Below are 12,579 nucleotides of genomic sequence, written 5' to 3' on the forward strand. Positions count from 1 at the left end.
CACAAAATAGTAACATTTACTATGTAGAAGTCTTCCATTCAAAATCAGTTTTCTAAACATGACCATAATGAAAATATATACAACAAAGCCTAAACATTTTAAGAGATATATTTTTTAAAATATAAACTTTATTCAAACATTCACTTTCTCTAAAGACCCAAGTGGTCAATCACATACAAATATCTGATTACCTTTCCCTATAAGAAACAGAAACAAACCTGATTTCTTTAAACTGTTACTGTACCAATTCATGTCTTTTACAACTTTCTTATATTTGTCAATGTAATTTCACTTCTGAAAGTATCACTTTGACATTGTTCAGCAGCAACAAAATCAATCTGTCTTTAAGTTATCTGTCTTTAAGTTAACTAGGTCATACTTCCCCTCCCAGAAGCAGGTGAAGAATCAGAAGATCTTTAAGTCAGTATTTGTACTGTTTTTGTTTTTTTGGCGGGGGTCTCTTCATTTTACTGAACTAGTGTAGTAATTATCTGGTTAACATCTGATTACAATTGTTTTGTTGTACTGTGTATTACCAACTGCTGTTCCCCTCACAGAATGATGGGACAGCTGCCAATGGAGAGTAGGGAGGGCATTAGACAGTAAAAATTTCTGTTTAGCTGGCTAGCAAGACTTAAATAACTACTTAGAAATTCAATCTGGTAAGAATTTCTTTTTTTTAAGGCAGAACTAAAATCACTGACTTCTCTCTCACTTCTATATTATCTATACGTTTTTTAGTAATTTTTTTATCCAAAATAATACAGTTTAAGATAGATGCCACGAGAGTATAACCAAAATAGCAGTTTCTAAGCCTCCTCCCATACTGCTTTCAGAGACAACAAATTTAAACTCTTAGCCATTTCTCCTAATATTTTGTGCACTGCTAAATGATAAATTCATACTGCTATTATTGATTTGTCAAGACATTATTTACAGACTTGTTGTTATGATAAATGAAGTTCCTTTCTTATATCATTCTATCCTACTCTCATTCCCCTTTCCCCACAATAAAGTCACATTAAAACTTTTTGGTTAAATTTAAAAATGGGCAGAGGACCTGAATAGGCATTTCTCCAAAGAGGATATACAGATGGCCAATAGACATATGAAGAGATGCTCAATGTCACTAATCATCAGAGAAATACAAATTAAGATTACAATGAGGTGTCACCTCACATCTGTCAGAATGGCTATCAATAAATCAACAAGCGAGTGTCGGCAAGGATGTGGAGAAAAGGGAAGCCTCATGCACGTTCAGTGGAATTGAAAAATTAGTACAGTCACTATGGAAGACAGCTTTGAAGTTCCTAAAAAAATTAAAAATAGAACTACCTTATGACCCAGCAATTCCACTTCTAGGTGTTTATCCAAAGAAAACCAAAACACTAACTTGGAAAGGTATGTTCCTGTGTTCACTGCAGTGCTATTTACAATAGGCAAGATATGGAAGCAATCGAAGTGCCCATCAATAGACTGGATAAAGAAGATGTGGTACACATATACAATGGAATATTACTCGGCCATTAAAAAAAAAAATGAAATCTTACCATTTGCAATGACATGGATGGACTTACAGGGTATTATGCTAAGTGAAATAAGTCACTGAGAAAGGCAAATACCATTATTTCACCTACATGTGGAATCTAAAGAACAAAATAAACAAACAAAATGGAAACAGACTCAGATATAGGCAATGAACTGGTGATGGCCATACAGGACGGGGGTTGTGGGGCTGGGTAAAAAGGTAAAGGAATTAAGAAGTACCTACTGGTAGTTACAAAATAGTCATGGGGATGTGAAATACAGCATATTGTAATAACTATGTGTAGTGCCAGGTGGGTACTAAATTAATCGGGGGGGGCGGGGAGGTCACTCATAAATTATATAAATGTCTAACCACTATACTGTATACCTGAAACTAATATTAAATGCCAACTCTAATGGAAAAATAAAAATTTTAAAAAAAGAAGAAGATAAACAGCAGAAAAAAACAGCAAATATATGAATGGGCAATTCATAAAGAAATCCAAATAACTAATAAACATGAAAAGATGGAAAAATTTTTGGTTAAATCAATATCCAGATTTTATATATTACATATATATATATATTTTTCACTGTTGAGCTAAGTATATACTACAATTCTATTTTTTCATGAACAGTGCTTTTATTAGTTATTAGAACATAATTACAATTAATTGCCTGTTCCTTCATTTGTTTAATCTTAAGTATGTACCACTAATAGCTACAGAAGTCCAACAGATCTGTCAAATTTCTATTAATATTATTTTCCAGATGCCACAAGTAAACAAAAAATTGATTCTATAAAAATGGATCCTCCATACTTTTGCTAAAATCTAGACAGGTTGCTACACAAGTCTACAAATCTCAAGTCCTTGGTCTTCCCTTCCCTTCTGTTAGATCTCATTTCCTGGATCTCACCCTCAATTAGCTTCCTAAGAAAGGGTGTAAGGAATATAAATTTTGAGACCTTGCATATATAAGATTTTCCCTTTTGTTTGTCTGCAGACAGATTCCAGAATAGACAACTATTTTCCTCTGAATTTTTGGAGCAATGCTTCCTTTTCTTCTAGAATCCAGAACTGCACGGATAAATACAATACTCTCATTTCCAGTACCCTACCTTTTTTCTCTGGGAGCTTAGAGAAACTTCTTTTTATCTGTAATATACTAAAGTTTCACATATGGGTCTTTTTTAATCCCTTGTTCTGGTTAATAAGTCACTGGGCCCTTTCAATTTTCAGTTCTGGAAATTGTTCTAGTAGTATTTCTTTGATAAGTTTCTTCCTGCCATTCTTCCCTATGCTCTATTTCTAGATTATTATAGTAGAATGATATTTAACTTGAAACTTATTCTAAGCCAGTTTATGTTTTAATCTAAGCACTTTTCATGCATTAACTCATCTAATTCTCATTTAAAAAACTATGAAGTATTATTCTCTTTTACAAATGAGAAAACTAAATCACAGAATGGTTTAGTAACTTGGCTGTGGTCACACTGGTAGTATTGGTAAAATCAGGATTCAAACCCAGAAAGTCTGGTTCCAGAACCCATTCTTAACCAATACTGCCTGTTAAACAACGGACCACCTGGGCTGGCCCTCTATTTTTCTTTTCTTTACCACTTTTCAGCTTCTTCCATCTTTTTAATTTTTTTGTAATACTTTCTGGCTCCACTGTATATTAGCAATGTGATCTTGTATAAGTTACTTTCTCTTTTAAGCCTTGGTTTCCTTATCTGTAAATTTATTAGTAAACTTAAAGGGCTTTAAAATGTTAGTATCACTTTCTAACCCTATGAAGGAATAACCTTATTGCATTAGAAAAGTGCCTAGTCCATAAATACATTACTATTACTATTACTTTAATACCAGTACTATAGTGATTCATCCTGTATCACAGATGCTTAACCTGCTTAAGCATACTAGAGCTATGCCCTAGTCCTTTCTATAGAATGAATCATAGCTGAGAAAAATGGAATACAAAAATTAAGACATTTCTATTGGCTGATTATAAGTCACACCCTGGCTATAGGTGAATATACTAAATTCCTAGACTTTCTTTCCAGCAACTCCTAACAAATACCAACTTTGGGAACGTTTCAGACTACGCTTTTCTATTAAATCCTCATATCTTCCTTTGCTCATCAATTTCTTCAGGCTATAGCACTCCTTAGATTCAGTAAAAAATTGGGGATCATCTCAAATACCAACTGGCAGCTCTAAAGCTCTTAAACTGAACTTTCCCTGACAGCGCCATTACTATTCTTTTTACTAGTCTCCACATCCAATGTTATTTTCACAACCTTTTGGTAAGATACTATACTGGGCTTATAGTATCTCCATGTGAAATCCAGCATGGCACACAGACTCTAAGGTGGCCACCACCATTCCCACTTCTGGGTATTCATCCTTGCGTATCCTCCTCCCTTTGAGTGTATAACTTCTAACCAAATAAGGCAAAGGTGACAGGATGTATATGACGACATTCCATAAGAATATAATACACTTCTAGCAAGAAGACTCTCTCTCTTTTACTAGTTTTGAAGTAAGCTGCCATGAATGTGAGCTACCTGTGAAAAAGGTCATGTGGTGAGCAAACGAAGGTGGCCTCCAGTCGATAACTAGCAAGAATCTAACAGCCAGTCTGCAAGGAGCTGACTTCTGTCAACAATCACATGAGCTGGAAAACAGATCCATCCCTAAATGATCTTCGGATGAGACCCAAGGCTTGACCAACACTTTGATTATGGCCTTACAAAGGACCCAATTAAGGCGTGCCTGGATTCCTGACCCACAGAAACACAAGATCATAAATGTGTGTTAAGCCACTTAGCTTGTGGTAATCTGTTATGCAGCAATAGATAACTAATGCACCTTGCTAGTATCTCAGCTTATACAATTCATTCATTACACAAAAAACATTTACTAAGCACTACCTACTAAGTGCCAGGTAATACTATTCTAGGCACTGGGGACGCAGTATAGAATGAGACAGAGGAAGTCCTGGTCACATCAGTCAATAAACAAAATAAATATCTAACATAGCATCAAGTAATGACTGGGGTATTTTAGCAAGGACTGAATGGAGGGAGAAAATGTGCCATGAAAAGATCCTGGGAGAGAGTACTCTAAGTAGAAGAAACAGCAAGGAAAAAAAAACCTAGATGCAGGAATATGGCAAGTCTAAGAACAAAGGAAGTTTGCTTGGTCATGTAGGGTTTTGTAGAAAATTATTCTAAGTGTGACAGAGAGCCTTTAAAGTGTTCTGAGCAGGGACTGACATGATTTGATATATATTTTCTAAATGTCACTCTGACTGCTATGTGGAAAACAGAATGGGTTCGGGTGGGAGAGGCAGAGACCAACAGAAGACTACTGCAGGTGAAAGATGATGATGTTCTGTACTACAGTAGTGGTATTAGAGATGGTGAGATGATAGTATCAAGATATAATCTGAAAAGCACAGCAAACAGCATTTGCTCATAGCTCAAACACAGGACTTATGAGAGAAGAACAAAAGATGACTTCTAGTTAGCACTTACACGAATGCTGGTGCCATTTCCCTTCAATAGGGAAAACTGGAGGGAAACAATAACTTGGTGGGAGAAAAAAATCTAAAGTACTATTTAGACATATTAAATCTGTTATGTTTATCACACATTCAAGTGGAGATATCAAGTAGGCCAGCAGTCCCCAACCTTTCTGGCACTAGGGAATGGTGCTCCTATGAGAATCTAGGCCTGATGATCTGAGGTGGAGTCAAGGTGGTGATGCTAGTGCTGGGGAGCAGCTGCAAATACAGATGAAGCTGCGCTCCCTGGCCTGCCACTCACCTCCTGCTGTGTGGCTCAGTTCCTAACAGGCCACGGACTGGTACTGGTCCACAGCCCGGGGTTGGAGGCCCCTGAAGTAGGCAACTGGATACAGAAGTATAAATCTCAAAGGACAAGTTGACTCAAGTTCAAAATGTGAGCATGAGCTTATCGGTGGTTTTAAGACATGTGACAGCATGAGAGCACACAGAAGAAAAATACAGATAGAGAAATTCTCCAAGAATTGAGTTCTATGAAAACAATAAGGCAATATACAGACTAAGCAAAAACAGCCAGTAAGATAGTAGTTTCAGAAGCCAATAAAGAAAAATTTTGAGTGGGAGGGAAGAAGTGCAACTGTATCAAGTGATGCTGGGAGGGCGAGTAAAATCTGGACTGAGATGAGCTCTCAGAAGGAAGTCACTAGTGATCTTGACAAATCAAATGGTAGGGAAGAAAGACTAACTGGAAGGGGTATCAAGAAAGAATGTGAAGAAAGTAATGTGAAGATAATAAAAATGGAGGCGCCTATAAAAGAACTAGAGGAAACAGCATAGAAGATTGCAGGTAGGGAGGTATAAAAAAATTCAAGACAGGAATTCTTTTTTAATGTTCACTTTAGGATGGGCAGTATTATGACAGGCTTGTATGCTGTCAGAAATAGCCTAATAGAGAAGGAAAATATAATGCTAGGGAAAGGAGTGATAACTGTAGGAACAAAGTTCTTAAGAGAGAAAAAGAAGTGAGATGTAGTACACAAATGGAGCTTAGGCCTTAGATAAAATAGAGACAGGTATTTCACAGGAATGGCAGCATGTACATATGCCTGTTTACAGTGAACAATGACTTAGAATAAGCCACTTAGGAGCTATATCATCTATACATAAAAAGCTAAGTTCAAAATCCAGTGTTCCTTCCAACACTAAATCTTTAAGAATGAAACACGAGGCCAAGAGAACCTTTTAATTACTAAATCCATTTAATTGAAAATCAGGAAGGAGATTTTCTAATTCTTCCCAAGGAAATAAAACCTACCTGGACTCTCCACTCTCTTATAGTGGTATGGGTTGATACAAACTTCTTTTTGCTTAGATCCAAAAGGAAATTCACAAATATCCAATGGCTTCAGCTCATGATGACTCTGCAAATCAGGCCAGCGCCAAACACGACAATATATAACGTGGGGTAAGCCTTTTCTGTGAGACACCTGCAGGCGTCCATCTAAAGATCTGGGAATAGTGACACACTTGCTCGGCTGTCCTGGACTGCTCAAGGCTTTCTCCAGTTCCTCCATGGCACCCTTTTTCTTTTTTAGCTTTTTCACCAAAGCATCGACTGCCTTTTCGGCCCATTTCTCCTCTTCATCACCTTGCTTCCAGCCCAACAATCGCTTTACTGCTGGACTAGTAAAAGAAAACAAGCTGGCCATTGACGTCATTTGATATAAATCTTCAGAGACCTTCCTGCAACTCAAAGTCAGTGGCTAGTGAAAGAACAGATGACAGGTGAAAAGTCATATACAGGTCCTAAACAGAAGTTCCAATTAAAAAGGGAGGAGTGACATTTCTCTTCATAAGTGCCATAAGCTTCTTTCATTGGTTCAAGTCCTGAAAGAAAAAGGGGGAAAGCATAAGATCCCCAATTTAAATGAATGCAGTTTACATACATCTAAATTAATTTAAAAGTATGTTATTTTTAAATAAAAGCAGAAATGCATTACAAGGTAAAACAACAAAACCTAAGTCTAGGAAAGAAAAATTTTCTCTAAAGTCCTGTGACCACTCAATTCCTTCTTCATAACATGAACAAATAATTCACTGGTAATGCCAAAATTTAACCAAAAGAAAAAACAGGTTGCTCTACCTCCTATGTATCATACAAAAACACAACCTCTAGACTTTTAATTACTTTGGTCAAGTCCCAAAAAACAGGTTTGATTCTGAAGTACTTTTTCTCCACTGAAATCCAAGCCAAATGCAATGTCAATTTTGAACATATGTCCTATCTGAACCAAAGTCTTAAGAGAAATCTAGCTCTTCCCTAAGGTCATTATTCTCTTTAAAATGTTTCACAGACTTAAAACGTTTGGGTAAAAGCCATGGTTTTATTCAAGTCATATATTTGATATAAGTTTTATTAAAGGTTGTCATCAGATAAAATGTACTAACATCTCAAATAAATCCTAACACATCATGCCAGAAAAATGAGAAGTGTCTATTTTTAAAACTAAGAATGCTTAAGAGATTTAAAGAGAATAAATTCAAAGTTCAACTCAAGAAGGCACAGTTTATAATTTTATAATTCCTGTTGCCTTCTGTGGTATTTTAAGCATGTTAAGTTAATGAACCTGCTCTGGGCAGACCACCTCTGCACCATTAAGAAGCTCTTGGAGATGACGACAAGAGGAAATGATGTGCAGTGGCATTCCACTGATAAGAGTGAGGACAGTCCCCTGTGGTGACTACACAGCCAACTCGAGACAATGAGCAGCTAGTGAAGTAGTGGGAGTAATGTTTGGGAAAAGGATGTCAGTAATAAAAGATGCTTCCTTTCTTGTGCCTAAAACTGCCAAATAATGCTGCAGCTCTGCCTTTGACAAATTCTAACATCAGGACTATTCTGGACTGGGGTATATCTTCCCATAAAAGAATATATGTGCTCAGTTAAAACCCAGACAGACATAAAGTAAAATAAAACTGAATTAAATTCAACAGATAATTACTGATTGCTTGTTATATGCCACATACTGTGAACAGCCATGATGGTGCTTTAAAGAAAAAAAAAATCTCATACCAAATAGGTTTCATCTTCAGAGCCAACTAATTCAGTCAAACATATACTTACTGAGAGCCTACTAAGTGCCCAGCACAGTTCTAGGTACTGATCAACTAGTAGTGGCTATCTAGACTGCTATGTTGGAACCATGGGGAAAGGGGTACAGGGAAGTAAAGGTATACTCCTTATTTATCGATGGATATACCCAACCCTACAAAGGATAATTTTTGCCAGGCAAAACTGGCTATATTAAACTACAGATACATAACAAGAGAATGAAAGCACATTTTTCAGTAATAGGTCACAGACTGTAAAGTGTTGTATGCCAAACAAACTGTAAGAAAGGCTGAACTCAGTTGTAGCTACATCAAAGACATAGGATAAAAGACATCTGGGTCAGAAAGCAGAGGCATGGTTTGGTTGTCTGAGACGAGAAGGGAAATTTCAAAGACAAAAAGATATAAACCAAAAAATATGTGGACAAACATGAATAGAGCATTTCCTAGAATAGAGAGGAGATAGGCCTGGCTGACTGAGATCTTATTCAGTAACAGCAGAATATAATGAAGGCTGTCTGGGTAGAGAATGCATGTGAGAGAGTATGTATGAGCAACTGAGAGAGATGTTGAGGAAGGAGAGGAGCTTAAAGATCAGACACTAGATTAACAGTTAACCACTAGAAAGTACTTAATAAATGTTAACTACTAATCTAGTATCAACATTATCATCATCATTAAATACTAACCATATTATGTACTGAAAAGGGGGAAAAAGGAGAAGTTATTTGCGTATGTAAACTCAAAACCAAGACTAGAAGGCTACATTCTAAATTTTTCACTGCAGCTTCCTCTGGGGAGAGGCGTGGAATAGGAGAGAGGCAATAGACAGGGGTCCTGTGTGATTTGTTTTATGTACTTCAGTATCGTTCTAATCTTTTAACAAAGAAAATCTATGATGTATTACTTGCATGATGCTAAAATTAAAAGATAATTTAAAATAAATTATGGTGAATAGAATGGAGTTAACAGTGGCGGTACAAAAAGCAGGTGAAACTAATGAATGCTATTAAAAGTCAAGATGGTGGTTACCCTTTGAAGGGAAGTGTAGGAGTATTAACTAGAAGGGAACCTGAGGGTTTCTGCCATCCTGGAAAAGTTCTGCTTCTGGCTCTAGTGATTAAATGGGAGAGCTCAGTTTGTGAAAATCTGGCTGGCTGGATAGATATGTATACTTTTCTGTATGATTTATAACTATTTAATGGATGTATAAAAAGTCTACAGTGGTTGGTTTCCTTCTCATTTTTCTATTATCAGTTCCCCGTTTCATGAGTAAACTCTTTTATATTTGTCTTTTATATCCTTCCAGAGAAATTTTATACAAATACAAACAAATACAATCTTTTTTTTACATAAATAGTGGTATACTAAAAAGAAAAAAGCCAAGCAGAAAAAATGTATAATGTATTTTCAAGATCGTCCCATATCAATATAGAAAGTTTCCACATTCTTTTCTACTGCACAGAATTCCAGTACAAAAGTAATCTTAAAAGTATATCAAACTATGTTATTCCTCTGTTCAAAACTCACCCAGTGGGTCTTACTACACTTAATACCCAAATTTCCTAACATTACTTTATAGGACCTACATGATCTGACCTTTGGCTTCTCCTCCAAACTCACTTCTTATAAATCTCCTAATTCTGCACTTGACCACACCTGACTTCTTTCTATTTCTCAAGTGCTCCAAGGTCATTTCTGCCTCAAGGCCTTTGAACTTGATGTTCCCTCCCCTGGCATTCTCTTCGCCCCAGATCTTAACATGACTTATTCACTCAATTAACTCAGCTGCTCAAATGCCATCTCCTAAAAAAGGACTTCCCAGAACACTTACTTTAAAATAGTATACATCCCATTCCTACATCATTCTCTATCCCCTGATCCTGCTCAATTTTCTTTCATGGCATTTATCCTAACCTGATATTACATTATCGATTTTATTTACTTATTATATGTCTCCCTCATTGAAATGTTAGTAAGCAGGTAGCCTTGTCTTCCTTATTCACCATATTCCTCTGGACCTAGAACAATGCCTATTTATTAAATGAGTGACTGAGTAGTAAGTGAATTTTTTTAAAAAAGCAATTTGCAAAACTATACACATCTTTGTAAGAGCAACTGTATAAAATTTTAAAAAATGGTATTTATGGATATAAATAATATATGCATATACTATGGATATAAGAAGAGAATAAAAATACGTATGGAAATGATACATACCAATCTCAGAATACTCAATACTGACTGGGTTGCCTCTCAGGAAAGGATGAAGACTAGAAAAGATTTAGCTATGCTTCTTTTAAAACTAGATTTGAAGTAAAATTGGCAAATCATCAGATGTTATTTTCTCTACTTTTCTGTGTTTAAATAACAAAAAATTCACTATTTTTAAAAACTAGCATGATGAAAACAGAAGAGGACTACAGTCTATCCTTTACTAAGTATATGACCATAACCAGGTATCACTCTAAGTAGGAACAATTCCTAAGTCATTGAAATGTTGAAGTAATAAAACAGCATGTGTGTATACATGAGAAAGAAGAGCCAAGACTCAAATCTATCCCCTTTCGTGAAGACCCCAAATGCACCAAACCACATATCAAGAATACATAATGAAAGATCAACTATACCTTGAAATTAAAGGTAATTTCACATTTTAAACCCAGGTGACTAAGATAATGATAATTACATTAGCAGAATAAAGGACACGGGTTAACTACAGGGAAAGGGTCATGACTGGAGATACAGGTTTGGCAAGGAAAAGATGAGAAAAAGATCTAAGATTTTGCACAAAGACTGAAACGATAAGAAAAAAATGAGTTTTCAACAGAATGAAAAGAGCAGCAAGTATATCCCCTGAATATTCCCTGAACAGTAGGAACATTCGCTGGTAGGAAAAAGGAGAAAGAGTTACTGATAAACTATTGCTAAAACAAAGAGCTTAGGACCAAATACAATGGTACTATAGAAGATTAAACACAAGAGAGAATTTAAAGAGAATGTGAACAAAGAAAAGGCCGATGACTCTGGTGAATGGAAATGTCGTTAGTTAAGACTTCAAGAGACTGGCTTTGTAAAGAATAAGGAGCATCAGATTCCAAAACCTAAGACTTAATATTAGTTTTTTCTTAAAACTAGCACTGGGAAAGGGGCAGGGACAAACCTTACATTCAACTCTTTAACTGTGGAATGATTAAAATTTTTAAACACATTTAATGGAATTCTTTCTAAAACTGTTTTATAACTTTCCAAGCTACGTTAAGTGGTATGTGCAAAGAAATCCAAGTACTCATTTCAAGGTCTTAACTTACAAAGAAAGGTAACAAAATTTATCACAAATATTCACTAAGTAAAAGATTAGACACATCAGATAGTAAAATGAGTCCAACATCATTAGTTATCAGAGAAGGTTTTAAAAAGTGAAACTGAAATATCACTCCCTATCTACTGAAAAGTACACTAAAAAGTGTTCATGACAATACAGAACAAGTGGAACTCTTACACATTGCTAGTAGGAATATAAATTAGCCCAACCACTTTGGAAAATTGTTTGACTGTCTCTACTAATGCTAAACATAAATTCCTATGACCAAGTAATTCCATTCCTAAAAAAATGGATGAATCTCACGGATATAACATGAAGAAATCAGATACAAAAGATTACACATTGTATCATTCCACCTATATGATGTTCCAAAACAAGCAAAACTAATCTATGCCATCAGAGACAAGAACGTACTAAGAGAAGAAAAGAGACCCTTCTGGTGGGCTAAAAATTTTCTGTATCTTGATTTGGGTGATGACATAGATGTACACATATATAAAAGTTCATGGAGGTATACACATAAGATTTGTACACTTTATTGTAAGATATACTTTAAAAGGAAAATCTTTTGAAAATTTACTAGTGAACTGATCACTTATAAAATTAGTTCCATTCATTAGTATCTCCCTCATAAACCATGAGTGAACTGCAAATTTGCAAAAACTGTAAGACTTCACAGTTAAATGATGGCAACATTAAAATGACGGCAATTTAATTTTACCCTACTGCTCCACAAGCAATTTAATTTTACCTTATTGCTCCACAAGCAAATAAGTTAGTTACTGTTTCACAGATGCTGACAAAGGACATGAGACTCTTGGGTTACAAAGGACTTTATTGCTCATGGTATAGCAAGCACCCTCAGCATCAGATTTGCAATTCTCTTTGCCTTCAAGACCTGTGGGAGTGATGCAATATGGCCCAGATAGATGGTGCTCCTGCAGAGGGTTTGCATTGAAGAGAACACCGAGCTTCATGAATTCAACAGTTTTGCAGTAATCAGTAAGCAAGTCTATTGTTAGTGGAGAATGAATAACTTGACTATTAAAGAATTAACATAGGTCTTTGGGGAAACCACTATATAT

General features: G+C 35.7%; 1 protein-coding gene across 3 annotated transcripts in view; it reads right to left on the reverse strand.

Annotated features, from left to right (window-relative positions):
• SMAD5 (SMAD family member 5) overlaps positions 1-12,579 on the reverse strand; it is a 46,056-nt gene that overhangs the window by 19,019 nt on the left and 14,458 nt on the right. For all 3 annotated transcript variants that reach the window (XM_006923097.3, XM_006923096.3, XM_025040576.1), the window contains one exon: positions 6,374-6,945. In XM_006923097.3, the coding sequence (XP_006923159.1) occupies positions 6,374-6,776 (403 nt within the window). In that variant the 5' untranslated portion in view covers positions 6,777-6,945. The remainder of the gene's footprint in view (positions 1-6,373; positions 6,946-12,579) is intronic.

The sequence above is a fragment of the Pteropus alecto genome, unplaced genomic scaffold, assembly GCF_000325575.1.
Source record: "Pteropus alecto unplaced genomic scaffold, ASM32557v1 scaffold78, whole genome shotgun sequence".
Lineage (NCBI taxonomy): Eukaryota > Metazoa > Chordata > Mammalia > Chiroptera > Pteropodidae > Pteropus > Pteropus alecto.